Source organism: Leucoraja erinacea, chromosome 1 (genome assembly GCF_028641065.1).
Source record: "Leucoraja erinacea ecotype New England chromosome 1, Leri_hhj_1, whole genome shotgun sequence".
Lineage (NCBI taxonomy): Eukaryota > Metazoa > Chordata > Chondrichthyes > Rajiformes > Rajidae > Leucoraja > Leucoraja erinaceus.
This window is the reverse complement of record NC_073377.1, coordinates 13,556,495-13,574,708: the sequence shown is the minus strand read 5'-3', so window position 1 is coordinate 13,574,708 and position 18,214 is coordinate 13,556,495. Positions and strand designations below refer to the sequence as shown.

The window sequence follows — 18,214 nt, the reverse complement described above, 5'->3', positions numbered from 1 at the left end:
GTATGATTGAGGGAGCTGAAATCAGAAAGAAAGTAAGAACGAGCTGAAGCAGGCAATTAGATAGGCCAATGGAGCCATGAAATGTCATTGGTAAATCAGATTAAAGAAAATCTCAAGGCTTTTTATACATACATTCAAAAGCAAGAGGAAAACTTGGGAGATGGTAGGACCAGGAAGGAATTTATGCATGGAGTCAGAGGATTTCAGCGAGGTACCATATGGGAACTTTACATCTGTGTTCACCAAGGAGAATGTAGAGGATAGTCAGATCAGTGAGGGGTAGCCTGATATGCTAGTTTGAGATTATTAAGGAGATTATCAATAAGGCGTTGGGTCTCTTGAAAAGTATTAAGATTGGAAACATCTCAAGGATCTGATGGTATCTATCCCATGCAAGAGAGATTGGAGAGGCTTTGATAAGCATCTTTGTATTCTCTCTAGCCAGAGATGAGATCATGGAGTAGCCAATACTACTTTGTTTTAGGTGGGAAATAGAGATAATCCAGGAAATTATATGAGAGTGATCCTTGTGTTGGCTTTACTCACATTTGGAAGAAATTACGGACAGTCAGCATGGCTTTGTCAGTGATAGGTCATGTTTACTAACTTGATTGAGTTTGTTGAGGTGATGACAAAGGTGATCGATGAGGGATAGCATAGTGGGTTATACGTCTGGATTTTAGTCTGGATAAAATCCCTCATGATAGGCTGATCCAGAACATTATGATTGGGATTAATGTGGCATCATGTTCGTTCTAGAAATTATGGACCAATGGGTCTGTTTCTGTGTTGTACTGTTTTATGCTAAACACAAAAAGCTGGAGTAACTCAGCAGGACAGGCAGCATCTCTGGAGAGAAGGAATTGGTGACGTTTTGGGTTGAGACCCTTTCATTGTTGTACTGTTTTATGTTCTTAACAGTAATTGCTTTATAATAGAGATGTTTCTTAAATCTAATTAAAAGCAGCTTCTCAATAATTTTGCTAATATTTATGGTTTTCAGAATTATACATAATTAGGTGTGAACAAGAGCAGGAACTTGCTTTGTTACCTGCTGCTGATCTTGATTATAAGTATCACATTCAATAGAGATAATTATTCCAGGAATGAATAGGTTAACATATGATGAGCATTTGACGGCACTGGGCCTATATTCACTGGAGTTTAGAAGAATGAGGGGGGACCTCATTGAAACGTACAGAATATTGAAAGACTTGGATAGAATGGACGTGGAGTTGTTTCAACGTGGGAGAGTGTAGGACTAGAGATCATAGCCTCAGAATTAAAGGCCCTTTAGGAAGTAGATGAGGAGGAATTTATTTGGTCAGAGGGTGGTGAATCTGTGGATTATTTGCCGTAGAAGGCAGTGGCGGCCAAGTTGATAGATATACTTATGGCAGAGATAGATCGATTCTCAATTAGTATGGATGTCAGAGGTTATGGGGAGAAGGCAGGTGAATGGAGGGAGGGAGACTTAGATCAGCCATGATTGAATGGCGGAGTAGACTTAATAGGCCCAATGGCCTAATTCTATCACTTATGATCTTATGATATTAGAATCCTTAACATGGTAACTGAAACTTAGGTCCACCAAGTAGGCACCAACGATCAAGCACCCTTTACATAACTGAATTATTCTCATTTTATTATCTTCACATTCTCCTCAACTCCATTCAGATCGTACTACGAAGCTATACACTAGGGCCAATTTATAGGGGCCAGATGATCTAGCAACCTGTGTAGGAAGGAACTGCAGATGCTGATTTACACTGAAGATAGACACAAAATGCTCAAGTAACTCAGCGGGACCGGCAGGATCTCTGGATAGAAGGAATTGGTGACGTTTTGGGTTGAGACCCTTCTTTAGACCTACAGTCAAGGGAGAGGGTGACAGATAAGGAAGGGTAAGGTGTGAAAAAAAGACATCAAAGGGGATAGAATGTTGCTGAACCTTCGTCGGAGAGAGGAGGAGAACTTCTTCACTGCCCCACTGTGAAACCTCCTCAAGGTATTCCTACTTTGAAGAAATGCTCCTTTTCTCTCTGACGAGAGTACTGCAACATTCTATCCCTTTTGATGTCTCGTTTTCACACATTACCCTTCCTTACCTCAGTGTCTCCCTCTCCCCTGATTCTCAGTCTGAGGAAGGGTCTCAACCCGAAACGTCACCCATTCCTATTCAGAGATGCTGTCTGTCCTGCTGAGTTACTCCAGCATTTTGTGTTTAATCTAGCTACCTGCATGTCCTTGGTTTGTGGAAAGAAAGCAGAACATCAGAGAGAAATTCATGGGATTCGTGCAAATTCCATTTAAACGACAGCAGGGGTCAGGGTTGACCTTAGGTTTGCTGAAGCTATAAGGCAGCATCAACAACAAAATATATATCATTTTTCATCTTCATGAATCTAATAAAGTATACTATGTTTATAAATGATTAAATTTGACTTCTGATTATTATAAGGTGTTTTTTACCCACATCTGTTAATCATTTGTTCTTCAAGAAAGACAAATTTATAGGATTTAGGACTGTGGACAGGATTTGGTGTTTAGCGTTCAGAATATTATTTGGCTCAATGGGAAACAAACTAGTTTGATTATTTCATTTGGCAGAGAATTATACTCCTATGATCATTATTAACACATTGCTACACCATCTTGCATCTAATTTAGGGATGCTACTGTGGGCGGAATTGGCATTCTAAATTCAATGTTGTAATAATGCATGATGTAGTAGGAAGAAAGATTTAACCAGTAGCAAAAAAAAGCATTAGCGAAGTTGAAATTTACAGATTTCACCTAATCTGCTTGCATGGTTTCAGTAATGGAATTTGCTGAAGTATTTCAAGGAGTTTTTCTTTTGTGCAAGTGGCCTTCAAATGCTTGATTTTCTTTCTCTTTAGGAATTCTGCCAAGTGACTGTGAGCCATTTGTAAAGGATCTTTGTCTCTCCATGTGGTCACGGGTTGCTCTCGTTCATTGGGATCAAGGTACTAAAACTGGTGCAGAGGAGGGGATGTAAACATTAAAAGTGGAGCAATTGTAAATGTATTCAGTAATTATTAGTAGAATGAAGAATTGCACAGATGGTGCAGAAAAAAGCACGTTGCAGTGACAAGTAGCAAAACAAATAATTGGGAACCTCTATTCTAAATAATGTCAAACCTTCTTTTAATATTTGACTTAATGCCTAATTTTTTGGACTTGCGTCCAGAGGTCTGGACTGCACAATTTGAATCGCAGCAGAAAAGCTGTGGCATTTAAATTCAATTGTTTAAGTAAATTTGGAATACAAAATGAACATTGGTAATGTTACCCACTTGTGTTATTATTTGTTATAAACACACATTTGATCTACCATCTTCAGCCAATCTACGATTCCCAATCCAATGTGGTCAATGCCCAGTAAGACATCCAGTTTTATGTGGCAATATATTGCAAATAAAAGCCACATCCCATGAATAAATAAATTAAAAATAACGTTATCAGTAATGTTATCAGTAACATTATCAGCAGATGAAAATCAGATTATTTAGATATATTAGCAAGTCATTTTTAAAAAAATGGGGGTTATAAAATAATTTTGCAGAATTTTTTAAACTCGGCGACAAAGTGGTGGATGTTTATGTTGAATTCTCTTGTGTTCTTTTTATTCGTGTGGCTGTATGGTAACTCAAATAGCACTGTACCAATGGGTGCATGTGACAATAAATGTGAACTTGAACACTGAAACCAAGGCTCGAACGATTGGCAAAAACAGGAAGACTAACCATATGAAACACACAAAGTGCTGGAGTAACTCAGCAGGCCAGGCAGGATCTGTGCTATTGGATAGGTGCCGTTTCCGGTTGGGACTCTTCTTTGGACTCATCATTCCCTCCACATATGCTGCCTGACTTGCTGAGTTCCTCCAGCACTTTATGTTCTTAAGATTCCAACATCTGCTGTTCCTGGTGCCTCCAAACCAACGATATTGTGCTTTTAAGCTTTTGAGATTGGACTCACAGAAACGTATGGCACAGAGGCGGATCCTGTAGGCCCACCTTTTTCATGCTGTTAGCAATGCCTATCAATGCTCAACCCATTTGCCTGCATTAGCCCCGTATCCATCCAGTCTTTTCAAATCTAAGTACCTGTCTAAGTGGAATTATTTTATATGTTGCAGAAGTAATGATTTTAGGAGTAATGTTACAGGAGAACTGTGATATAATTGGATTATGGTGTAAAAATATAACTTTTAGAATTCCCATTTACTTTTGGGATTTAAATGTTTTCAGGCTTAAGTATATTTTGACTGTGGATATTTATCAAGAAAGATCTGAAATAATTATTTTATATATTAAGTAAATTTAAATATTTAAATCTACAGTTAAATTGTCAGTGAACGCTATTTTTAAGATGTGGAATAAAATTGTTTGTGGTTTAATAGCCTTTTTTAAGTAAATAGTGTATGGTTTCACAGGTGTTCAGAACCAGCTATTTTACATAATTAAATACATTTGTAAATGATAGGTAGCTTATTTGTAGCTTGCACTTCCCCATTCCACATGGCACATACAAGATAATAACAACTAAAAATTGTTAATTTCATTATCCTTTCCCTTATCTAGAGAGACTGAGTCAAATTGTACTGCTGAGTCGGCTAAGATTCGGTAACTTTAATATGTCCTAGGAATTAGTGTGTGCGTGCGTGTGTGCTTTAATACAGTGCAGCATACTAGATCTTTGGAGATGTCCGCATTCTTTAGGAAACGGGTGTTCCCCTCTTCCATTATAGATGAGGCTCTCACTAGGGTCACTTTGATATCTCGCAGCGCCGCTCTTGCTCCCCCTTCCCCCATCCGTAACAAGGACAGAGTCCTCCTTGTCCCCACCTTCCATCCCATCGCATACAGCATATAATTAACCAACACTTTCACCACCTCCAACGGGATCCCACTACTGGCCACATCTTCCCATTTCCACCCCTTTCTGCTTTCCGTAGAGACCGTTCCCTCCGCAACTCTCTGGTCGACTCGTCCCTTCCCACCCAAACCACCACATCCCCAGGTACTTTCCCCTGCAACCGCAGGAGATGCAACACCTGTCCCTTTACCTCCACCCTCGACTCCATCCAAGGACCCTGACAGTATTTTCAGGTGAGGCAGAGGTTCACTTGCACCTCCTCCAACCTCATCTCTTGTATCTGCTGTTCCAGGTGTCAACTTCTGTACATTGGCGAGACCAAGCGCAGGCTCGGTGATTGTTTCGCTGAACACCTCCGCTCAGTTGCTTTAACCTACCTGATCTCCCGGGGGCTCAGCACTTTAACTCCCCTCCCATTCCCAATCTGACCTTTCTGTCCTGGGCCTCCTCCATTGTCAGAGTGAGGCCCAGCGCAAATTGGAGAAACAGCACCTCATATTTCACTTGGGTAGTTTATACCCCAGCGGTATGAGCATTGATTTCTCTAACTTCAACCTTCCCAGTTCTCCCCAACCCCTCCCCCTTCCCTGTTCTCCCACCAGTCACTGTATCCGACTACATTCTATCTCTGTCCCGCCCACTCCCCTGACATCAGTCTGAAGAAGGGTCTCGATCTGAAACGTCACCCATTCCTTCTCTCTAGAGATGCTGCCTGTCCCGCTGAGTTACTCCAGCATTTTGTGTCTACCCTCATTCTTGAGCCATTGTTAATACAGAACTAATATCAAATTGTAAAAGAATGGCAGATATTATTGATGAAGTAATGGACAACAAAGAAATGGTGGTCAGTCTTTATAGTGGAAGACACCAGCATTATGCCAGTATTTCAAGAGAGTCAGGGGGCATAAGTGAAAGCAGACGATATTACTGAGGATAAGTGCTTGGGAAACTGAAAGGTCTGAAGATGGATATGTTACCTGGACCAGATGGACTACACGCCAGGGTTCTGAAAGAAGGAACTGTTGGGATTGTGGAGGCATTAGTAAAGATCTTTCAAGAATCACTATATTCAGCCATAGTTCCACAGGACCAGAAAATCGTGAATGTAGCTCTACTGTTTAAGAAGAGAGAAAAGCAAAAGAAAGGAAATTATACGCCAGATATTAGGACTTCTATGGTTGGTACAATTCTAGAATCCATTATTAAGAATGAGGTTTCTGGGTACTTGGAAGCACATGTTAAAATAGACTAAAGTGAACATGGTTTTGTTCAGGAGAACATTTCTCTTGCCTGAGAATTCTGGAGGTTTTGAGGAGGTAACAAGTAGGATAGACAAAAAAAAGTCAGTGGATGTTGTTTACTTGGATTTTCAAAAGGCTTTGATAAGGTGCCACATGTGAAGCTGCTGAACAAGATATGAGCCCGGTATTAGAAACATGGTATAAGAAGATTGGCTCACTGGCTGAAGGTTTAGACTTTAATTATAGAGATACAGCGCGGAAACTGGCCCTTCGGCCAACTGAGTCTGCTCCAACCATCTATCATCCCGTACACTAGCAATATCCTACACACTAAGGACAATTTACAATTTTACTTCAGCCAATTATCTTACAAACCTATATCTCTTTGGAATGTGGGAGGAAATTGGACATAGAAACATAGAAAATAGGTGCAGGAGTAGGCCATTCGGCCCTTCGAGCCTGCACCGCCATTCAATATGACCATGGCTGATCATCCAACTCAGTATCCTGTACCTGCCTTCTCTCCATACCCCCTGATCCCTTTAGCCACAAGGGCCACATCTAACTCCCTCTTAAATATAGCCAATGAACTGGCCTTAACTACCTTCTGTGGCAGAGAATTCCACAGATTCACCACTCTGTGTGAAAATGTTTTTCTCATCTCGGTCCTAAAAGACTTCCCCCTTATCCTTAAACTGTGACCCTTGTTCTGGACTTCCCCAACATCATAGAAACATAAAAACATAGAAATTAGGTGCAGGAGTAGGCCATTCAGCCCTTCAAGCCTGCACCGCCGTTCAATATGATCATGGCTGATCATCCAGCTCAGTATCCTGTACCTGCCTTCTCTCTATACCCCCTGATCCCTTTAGCCACAGGGGCCACATCTAACTCCCTCTTAAATATAGCCAATGAACTGGCCTCGACTACCTTCTGTGGCAGAGAATTCCAGAGATTCACCACTCTCTGTGAAAATCGGGAACAATCTTCCTGCATCTAGCCTGTCCAACCCCTTAAGAATTTTGTAAGTTTCTATAAGATCCCTCCTCAATCCTCTAAATTCTAGCGAGTACAAGCCGAGTCTATCCAGTCTTTCTTCATATGAAAGTTCTGACATCCCAGGAATCAGTCTGGTGAACCTTCTCTGTACTCCCTCTATGGCAAGAATGTCTTTCCTCAGATTAGGAGACCAAAACTGTATGCAATACTCCAGGTGTGGTCTCACCAAGACCCTGTACAACTGCAATAGAACCTCCCTGCTCTTATACTCAAATCCATTTGCTATGATCCTGGAGAAAACCAACACGGTCACAGGGAGAACGTACAATTCTGTACAGTCATTGCATAGTCAGGATTGACCCAGATCTCTGCCGCTGTAAAGAAGCAACGCTACCACTGCATCATTGTGCCATCACAGGCAAAGAATAAGAGTAAAGGGTGTCTTTTCTGGTTTGCTGCCAGTGACTACTGGTGTTATAGACAATCGACAATAGGTGCAGGAGTAGGCCATTCGGCCTTTTGATCCAGCACTGCCATTCAATGTGATCATGGTTCTGCAGGGGTTGGTGTTGGGTCTGCTACTTTCCATGTTATATGTTAATGATCTGGATGATGCAATTGTGACTTTGTTGCCAAGTTGGCAGGTTCTACAAAGATTGTGGAAAGGGCAAGTAGTGTTGAGGAAGTAGAGAGTTCTGCAGGTTGGGAGAGTGGGCAAAGAAGTGGTGAATAGAATATGGCACAGCAAAGTGTATGGTTGTGCACTTTGGTAGAAGGAATAAAGGCATAGACAACTTTCTAAATGGGTAGAGGATTCAGAAATTGGAGATGCAAATGGACTTGGGAGGGCAGGTGCAGGATTCCCAAAAGGTTAATTTACAGGTTGAGTCGGCGGTAAGGAAGGCAAATATAATGCTAGCGTTCATTTTGAGGGGTCTAGAATATAACAGCAAGGATGTAATGCATGTGATATTCACATTTTGTTTATCAAAGTTACCTTCATTGGCATGAGGAATATTGGTTGTGAATGTTTCCAGATATTGGTACATATTCACTCTCTTAAAATAAAATTTGTGTACATCTTCATTTCCTTGTAGCAGTTTTGATAGATGTATGTTTTTGAACCATATAACAATTACAGCACGGAAACAGGCCATCTCGGCCATACAAGTCCGTGCCGAACAATTATTTTCACCTAGTCCCATCTACCTGCACTCAGACCATAACCCTCCATTCCTTTCCCATCCATATACCTATCCAATTTATTTTTAAATTATAAAATCGAACCTGCCTCCACCAGTTCCACTGGAAGCTCATTCCACACAGCTACCACTCTCTGAGTAAAGAAGTTCCCCCTCATGTTACCCCTAAACGTCTGTCCCTTAATTCTGAAGTCATGTCCTCTTGTGTGAATCTTCCCTACTCTCAATGGGAAAAGCTTGTCCACGTCAACTCTGTCTATCCCTCTCATCATTTTAAAGACCTCTATCAAGTCCCCCCTTAACCTTCTGCGGTCCAGAGAATAAAGATCTAACTTATTCAACCTTTCTCTGTAACTTAGTTGCTGAAACCCAGGCAACATTCTAGTAAATCTCCTCTGTACTCTCTCTATTTTGTTGACATCCTTCCTATAATTGGGCGACCAAAATTGTACACCATACTCCAGAATTGGTCTCACCAATGCCATGTACAATTTTAACATTACATCCCAACTTCTATACTCAATGCTTTGATTTATAAAGGCTAGCATACCAAAAGCTTTCTTTACCACCCTATCTACATGAGATTCCACCTTAAGGGAACTATGCACGGTTATACCCAGATCCCTCTGTTCAACTGCATTCCTCAATTTGCTACCATTTACCATGTACGTCCTATTTTGATTTGTCCTGCCAAGATGTAGCGCCTCACACTTATCAGCATTAAACTCCATCTGCCATCTTTCAGCCCATTCTTCCAAATGGCTTAAATCTCTCTGTAGACTTTGGAAATCTACTTCATTATCCACAACACCCCCTATCTTGGTATCATCTGCATACTTACTAATCCAATTTACCACACCTTCATCCAGATCATTGATGTACATGACAAACAACAGTGGACCCAACACAGATCCCTGAGGCACCCCACTAGTCACCTGCCTCCAACCTGACAAACAGCCATCCACCATTACTCTCTGGCGTCTCCCATTCAGCCACTGTTGAATCCATCTTGCTACTCCTGCATTTATACCCAACAATTGAACTTTCTTAACCAACCTTCCATGAGGAACCTTGTCAAAGGCCTTACTAAAGTCCATATAGACAACATCCACTGCTTTACCCTCATCAATTTCCCTAGTAACCTCTTCAAAAAATTCAAGAAGTTTAGTCAAACATGACCTTCCAGGCACAAATCCATGTTGACTGTTCCTAATCAGACCCTGTTTATCCAGATGCTTATATATATTATCTCTAAGTATCTTTTCCATTAATTTGCCCACCACTGAAGTCAAATTAACAGGTCTATAATTGCTAGGTTTACTCTTGGAAACCCTTTTTAAACAATGGAACAACATGCGCAGTACGCCAATCCTCGGGCACTATTCGAACAAAAAACTTTAAATCGCTGCAAGTTTGTTTTCAAGATGCCTTTCAAATTTCAAATCAATACTTCTGCATCCAGTTTGTCTTCAGTGTAAACCAGCATCTACAGTTCCTCCCTATGCTTCTTCATCAATGTTCTGTGGACCAGCATCCATAATTGTCTGATTATGATTTGGTGAGGCATCTTTGATTTTTTTTTTAGTTCAAAACATGACACAGATGCAAGGATATTGTTCTTGTTTTAATTCAGAATGTCTTTTTGCCCATTATAGCACCAGCTTTTACTATCGCAACGTTTAAGAAACATTTAGACAGGTATATGAACAGGACAGGTTTAGAGGGATATGGGTCAAATGAAGGAGGGTAGGACTGGAAGTTGGGCCGATGGGCCTGCTTCCACACTGTAAGACTTCATGACTCTTAGTATCCTTGTTGGTCATTTTAACCAATCTGAAGGAGTTTTTCAAGATATATCATTTGATAACTAAAATAAAAATTTAGAGGTAAATCTTAAGATTTGTATAATTTGTATCTTGCTATATTTGTTCCAGTATTCTGCAGTACCTTGGGATCAATGCTGAAGGATAAATGTTTTCCTGATTCTGACACAAAGGGAGATGCATCAAGAAGCAGGACAGCTGGGCTGTTCCTTGCACTCTTACACCCCCTCTGTACAATGCTAACATGGCTGAATAAGGAACAAGGCCAAAATCAAGGTCAGCAAATCAGTATTGAATCACAAAATTCTTAGTCTGTTTTGTGTGAAAGAAATTCATGATATATAAATGTTGTGGTCTGAAAAGCAATTTCAAATATGTATATATTTTTTAGTATTGAAGCCGACAGCCAATTGTTCAGGTTATTGCTCCCTGCAATTGTTTTAATTTGTCATAATTGTGAACCCTGTCTAATTTTGTTTGAAATCAATAGAATGATAATCAGATGAGCAAATTCATGCTGACATGTCATGCACCAGGCCAAGATTAAAATTTACTATTCTTTTTGTCTCAAAGAATCAATCAAGAAAATGGATATTGCATGTTAGCAGTTTTATTCTTAATCTTTTCCCCTTATATAAAAATAATTTCTGATAAATTCCATTTATTAACAGTACTAATTGAGTATCTTCCTCCCATCCATCTTACATTTGTGTCACACTTTAGACAGTAGACAATAGGTGCAGGAGTAGGCTATTCAGCCCTTCGAGCCAGCACCGCCACTCAATGATCATCCAGATTTGTTCAACACCAGATTCTTGTTTCAAATCAAAAGGTTGTGGTTCCATGCCTTGCTGGTACTTTTGTGCATTATTAGGCCTGAAACTTCTGTGCAATATTGAGGGAATACTGTATCTAACATTTCCCGTCACCCGCATTGTAGGTCGTATCTTTCAGACAACAATTATTCCAATAAGATCAAGTTTCAACTCCTGCTGTTCTGGATTTTTTTCCCCACAATAATTTAGTTAATTTAGCTGATTACTGATGTCGCAGTTCCTAATACACAAATTGTTGGAAAGCTTCAAATTCCTTGGAGTACATATCATCAACAACTTATTTTGCACCATCCATATTGAAGCAACAGCCAAGAAAGTACACCAACGCCTCTACTACTTTAGAAGGTTTAGGAAGTTTGGCATGTCCCCAACAACTCTCATCATTGAGATGCATCACAGCATGGTTTGGGAACAGCTCCATCCAAGATCGAAGAAAATTGCAGATAATTGTGGACACAGCCCACCCAGACCATCACACAAACCAAAGGGCAAAACGTATAGAAGTGTGAAAACGTACACCTCCAGATTCAGGGACAGTTTCTTCCCAGCTGTTATCAGGTGACTTAACCATCCTACCACAACTGGAGAGCAGTCCTGAACTACTATCTACCTCATTGGAGATGCTCGGACTATCTTTAATCAGACTTTACTGGCTTTATCTTGCAATAAACATCATTCACGTTATTCTCTTTATCATGTAACCCGTCCACTGTGAATGGCTCAATCGTTGACACGCAACAAAAGCTTTTCATTGTACCTCGGTACACGTAACAATGAACTAAACTTAAATAAACTAAACCTATCTGCCTTAATGTTCTTCAAGAGCCTCAGCGCCATCTCCTTCTCGATCTCAAACTACCTTAGCATATTTGTATTCTCCATATTGACCTCGCTATATACAAGTGCCGCTGATAGTGCAAAGAGAAAAATATTAGTGTACAGTCACATGGGGTAGTAAATGGAAGTGTCTTGAGTGCAGTCAGTATTAAGGTTGAAGAGGTGCTGAAGGTCATGTCACGTATGAAGGTAGACAAATCTCCAGAGTGCGATCAGAAATATCAGAGGACATTGTGAGAAGCTAGAGAGGAAATTGCAGATGCCCTGGCTGAGATTTATGAGTTATCATTAAATACTGGTAAGGTGCCCGAAGACTGGAGGATAGCACATGTTGTGTCTCTATTCATGAAGGACTGCAGGGAAAAGCCTGGGAACTACAGACCAATGACCCTAACATCTGTGGTCAGAAAGCTACTGAATATTTAGAGGGATAGGATATAGGTGTGTTAGATGGACAAAGGCTGATTGGGTATAGTCAGCATGGTTTTGTACGTCTCATGAATCTGATGAGTTTTTTGAAGATGTGACCAAATAGGTTGATGATGGGAGAGCTGTAAAAATTGTGTATGTGGATTTCAACAAGGCATTCGACAAGGTTACATAGGGTAAGCTGCTCTGTAAGGTCAGAGTGCATGGAATCCAAGGTGAGATAGCTGAATGGATAGAAATTTGGCTTCATGGAAGGAAGCAGCGGGTGATGGTGGAAGGTTGCTTTCATCTGGCCTATGAATGGTGCCTTGGCCTGAAAGATATGACCTACACATTTAAAAACAATATTTTCCTAGTGGACCTGCTCTATAAATATGTTTTCATTGTTAACCATATATAACCATATAACAATTACAGCACGGAAACAGGCCATCTCGGCCCTACAAGTCCATGCCGAACAAATTTTTTTCCCCTTAGTCCCACCTGCCTGCACTCGTACCATAACCCTCCATTCCCTTCTCATCCATATGCCTATCCAATTTATTTTTAAATGATACCAATGAACCTGCCTCCACCACTTCCACTGGAAGCTCATTCCACACCGCTACCACTCTCTGCGTAAGTTCCCCCTCATGTTACCCCTAAACTTCTGTCCCTTAATTCTGAAGTCATGTCCTCTTGTTTGAATCTTCCCTATTCTCAAAGGGAAAAGCTAATCAACTCTGTCTATCCCTCTCATCATTTTAAAGACCTCTATCAGGTCCCCCCTGAACCTTCGGCGCTCCAGAGAATAAAGACCTAACTTATTCAACCTATCTCTGTAACTTAGTTGTTGAAACCCAGGCAACATTCTAGTAAATCTCCTCTGTACTCTCTCATTTTGTTGACATCCTTCCTATAACTGGGCGACCAAAATTGTACACCATCCTCCAGATTTGGTCTCACCAATGCCTTGTACAATTTTAACATTACATCCCAGCTTCTATACTCAATGCTCTAATTTATAAAGGCCAGCACACCAAAAGCTTTCTTTACCACCCTACATTGTTATAGTAATTTACCGCAAGTAAAAGTAAATCTTCATCTGGAGAAATAAAACGTTTGAATTTTCAGATTCAGTTTAAAGTATATTAATAACCTGATTTAAATTAGTTTATATGAATAGAATAGGAATTAAACAAAGCTAATAATCAGGAAAGAAACAATAATGTAGACAGCTTTAGTGAGGTTTATTTTTTAATAACATTATGATTCAATTGGAAAAAATAATGCTAAAAATGAATATAAATTCTGAACTGTGAGCATTGTGGAACCAAATTTTTTTGCTCAATTTTAAACTGCAACGTCAGTACCTTTCCAAATGAGATAATCTTAAAAATCTTAATTAACCTGGACAGTTCTTCAATGAACCATGCTTCGTTAATTGAGCCCAGTATAATTGTATATAGTGGTGCACACAGAATGACAATTTAAGAAATTGAATAATCAATTAAAAATTAATAAATAAATCATGAGCATTTGGCGGTTATCTACTTGTTGCCCATCAACATCATGAAAAATGAACGTTTGAAATGTGTAATGAAAAACCTGGGAATGGCAAGGAAAAGCCTGGAATTATCAAGAGAGAGTTAGATAGAGCTCTTATGGATAGGGGCGTCAGAGGATATGGGGAGAAGGCAGGAACGGGGTACTGATTGTGGATGATCAGCCATGATCACATTGAATGCCGATGCTGGCTCGAGGGGCCGAATGGCCTCCTCCTGCACCTATCGTTTATTGTCTATTGTATAGACCAGTGAGCCGAACATCTGTTGTCCAGGCAAGTTGACTGGAGAGGATTCTGAGAGAAAAGATATATAAGTATTTGCTAATGAGGAATAATCAACCTGGTTTTGTGTCCATGGGCGATTGTGTCTTATGGATCCAAGTTTCTTTAAGATGTAATCAAAAAGGTGGTTGAGGGCAAAGCTGTTGTGTTCGATAACTCACTGGATTCAGATAACAGTTTTGATTCACTCAGTAATTTATTACACTACTAAATAAGGCACATACACTATGTGTGTTATGATTGTGTTTATAATTTGTTTGGTTGTTTGTCTTTTGCACAAAAGTCCACGAGCATTGCCACTTTCATTTCACTGCACATCTCGTATGTGTATGTGACAAATAAACTTGACTTGACTTGACTTGATATACCCGAAGGCACTTGCAAACCCCAAGTACACAGCAGAGCACGCCGCTGGATGTTATGTTTAAGATCACCTGGCACCGTTTGCGACAGGGTTCAAGGCTAAGGTTCTCTCCTCGAAAAGTGCGCCCAACACTAATCTTTATGGCATTTCTTATCAGAGCAGACAGCGCCACTGCCCCCTCCCTGATCCAATCATAAGCCCCCCTTATCTGCAACGTTTCTGCGCTACTAGAGGCAGGGGGCGAGGGGTGGTCTACCCAACTATTGCTGTTGTTTTGCTCAGCTCACCTAGACATTGTTTGGGAACATCGACTCAAACATTGCTGTGTTTTGTTCGCCAACACAATATTTCCCATGCACTGATCGCAGGTGCGAGGAGATGAACTTGTTTCTGTAGACCGTGGACTGTATGGCTGCTAATTAAGTTGATAACTCCATTTCACATTTTAGCTGAAATTGTCAATTTAACCCTTACACTACAAAAGCCAGAGATGTTGACTAAATGGACTTCAGCAGAGCATTTGATATGGATCCACATGGCATGCTGTTCTGGAAATTTAGATCGTCTGAGATCCCGAGACAGCTGGCCGACCGGAGAGATGATTGGCTTCATGAAGGAAACCAGAGGTGGGAGTTAATTTTCAGATTGGAGGCCTGTGACTAGTGATGTGCCTCAGGGATCAGCGCTGGTCCCCATTGCTGTTTGTGCTTTATATCAACGATTGGATAAGAATGTCGAAGGCATGACAAATACATTTGTAGATGACACTAAAGTCGGTGGTATCGTACATATCAAAGATGGTTATCAGAAATCTTGATCAGATGAGCAAGTGTGCTGAGGAATGGCTAATGGAATTTAATACAGATAAGTGCAAGGTGTTGCGTTTTGGAAAATTAAACCAAAGGCAGGACCTTCACAGGGCTCTGGGAAATGTAGATCAGAGGGATCTAGAGATGCAGGTACATGGTTCCCTGAAAGTGGCATTACAGGTAAATGGGTGGTCAAGAAAGCTTTCAGTACATCCACAGTAGTGCATACATCAGTCAGGGTATTGAGTAGGTTGGGATGTATAGGAAAAAACTACAGATGCTGGTTTAAATCGAAAGTAGGCACAAAATGCTGGAGTAACTCAGCGGGACAGGCAGCATCTGGAGAGAAGGAATGGGCAACGTTTCTGGTCGAGACCCTTCTTCAGACAGATGTCAGGGGAGTGGGTGGGACAGAGATATAATGTAGTCGAAGACAGTAAGACTGGTGGGGGCTTGGAAGGGGGAGGGGATGGAGAGAGAGGGAAAGCAAGGGCTAGTTGAAGTTGGAGAAATCAATGTTCATACTACCCAAGTGAAATATGAGGTGCTGTTCCTCCAATTTGTGCTGGACCTCACTCTGCCAATGGAGGAGGCCCAGGACAGAAAGGTCAGATTGGGAATGGGAGTGGGAGTTAAAGTGCTGAGCCACGGGGAGATCAGACAATAGGTGCAGGAGTAGGCCATTCGGCCCTTAAAGCATTCAATGTGATCATGGCTGATCATCCACAATCAGTATCCCGTTCCTGCCTTCTCCCAAAATCCCTTGACTCCGCTATCTTTAAGAGCTCTGTCTGGCTCTCTCTTGAAAGCATCTAGAGAACCAGCCTCCACTGCCCTCTGAGACAGAGAATTCCATAGACACACAACTCTCTGTTGGAAAAGGTTTTCCTCATCTCTGTTCTAAATAGCTTACCCCTTATTCTTAAACTGTGGCCCCCAACATGGGGAACACGATTCCTGCCTCTAGCTTGTCCAGACCATTAATAATCTTATATGTTTCAATGAGATCCCGTCTCATCCTTCAAAATTCCAGATTATACCAGCCCAGCCGCTCCATTCTATAAACATATGACACTCCCGCCATCCTGGGAATTAACCTGGTGAACACACGCTGCACTCCCTTAATAGCAAGAATGTCCTTCCTCAAATTGGGAGACCAAAACTGCACACAATACTCCAGGTGTGGTCTCACTAGGGCCCTGTCCAACTGCAGAAGGACCTCTTTGCTCCTATACTCAACTCCTCTTGTTTTGACGGCCAACATGCCATTTGCTTTCTTCACTACCTACTGTACCCGCATGCTTACTTTTATTGACTGATGAACAAGGACCCCCAGATCCCATTGTACTTTCCCTTTTCCCAATTTGACTCCATTAGATAATCTGCCTTCCTGTTTTTGCTACCAAAGTGGATAACCTCACATTTATCCACATTGAACTGCATCTGCTCACTCCCCCAAACTGTCCAAGGCACCCTGCATCCTCTTCACAGTTCACACTGCCACCCATCTTTATGTCCTCTGCAAATTTGCTAATGTTACTTTGAATCCCTTCATCTAAATTGTTAATATATATATTGTATATAGCTGCGGTCCCACCACCGAACCTTGCGGTACCCCACAAGTCACTGCCTGCCATTCTGAAAGGGACCCGTTAATCCCTACTCTTTGTTTCCTGTCTGCCAACCAATTTTCTATCCATATCAACCAGGGAGTGTTATGAACCGGATAAAGGGCCTCGAAGTTAATAAGCCATTAGGAGGCAGTGACCATAACATGATCAGGTTTAATCTACAATTGGAGAGGGAGAAGGGTAGATCGGAGGTGTCAATGTTGCAGATGAATAAAGGGGACTATGGGTCCATGGGGAGGAGCTGGCCAAAGTTGACTGGAAAGATACACTAGCAGGGATGATAATGGAACAAAAATGGCAGGTGTTTCTAGGAATAATAAAGAAGGTGCAGGATCAGTTGATTCCTAGGAGGAAGAAAGAATCCACAGGGAGAAAGGGACGACCATGGCTGACAACGTAGCAAAGATGAGCGGGAAGCAAGAGGATTGGGTAATGTTTAAAGAACTACAGAAGATAACCAAAAAGACAATACGGGGAGAAAAGATGAAGTACGAAGGTACGCTAGCCAAGAATATAAAGCAGGATAGTAAAAGCTTCTTTAGGTATATGAAGAGGAAAAAATTAGTTAAGATCAAAGTTGGATCTATAGACTCAGGATCAGTTCCTGTGGATTGGAGGGTAGCTAATCTTATCCCACTTTTTAAGAAAGGCGGGAGAGAGAAAACAGGGAATTATAGACCAGTTAGCCTGACATCGGTGGTGGGGAAGATGCTGGAGTCAATTATATTAGATGAAATAGCCGAACATTTGGATAGCAGTAACAGGATCGGCCTGAGTCAGCATGGATTTACGAAGGGGAAATCATGCTTGACTAATCTTCTGGAATGTTTTGAAGATGTAACTAGGAAAATGGACAAGGGAGAGCCAGTGGATGTAGTGTACCTGGACTTTCAGAATGCATTTGATAAGGTCCCACATATGAGATTAATGGGCAAAATTAGGGCACATGATATTGGGGGTGGAGTGCTGACATGGATAGAAAAGTGGTTGGCAGACAGGAAACAAAGTGTAGGGATTAACGTGTCCCTTTCAGAATGGCAGGCAGTGACTAGTGGGGTACCGCAAGGCTCGGTGCTGGGACCGCAGCTATTTACAATACACATCAATGATTTGGGTGAAGGAATTCAAAGTAACATTAGCAAATTTGCAAATGACACAAAGCTGGGTGGAGTGTGAACTGTGAGGAGGATGCTGTGAGAATGCAAGGTGACTTGGACAGGTTGGGGGAGTGGGTAGATGCATTACAGATGAAGTTTAATGCAGATAAATGTGAGGTTATCCACTTTGGTAGCAAAAACAGGAAGGCAGATTAC

General features: G+C 41.2%; 1 protein-coding gene across 2 annotated transcripts in view; it reads left to right on the top strand.

Annotated features, from left to right (window-relative positions):
* Positions 1 to 18,214, top strand: part of ccdc142 (coiled-coil domain containing 142) — a 363,715-nt gene that overhangs the window by 300,969 nt on the left and 44,532 nt on the right. Inside the window, exons 6-7 of one of the 2 annotated variants that reach the window (XM_055652501.1) lie at positions 2,901 to 2,987; positions 10,279 to 10,443. In XM_055652501.1, coding sequence (XP_055508476.1) covers positions 2,901 to 2,987; positions 10,279 to 10,443 — 252 coding nt within the window. The remainder of the gene's footprint in view (positions 1 to 2,900; positions 2,988 to 10,278; positions 10,444 to 18,214) is intronic. The other variant, XM_055652590.1, reaches the window with a different exon arrangement.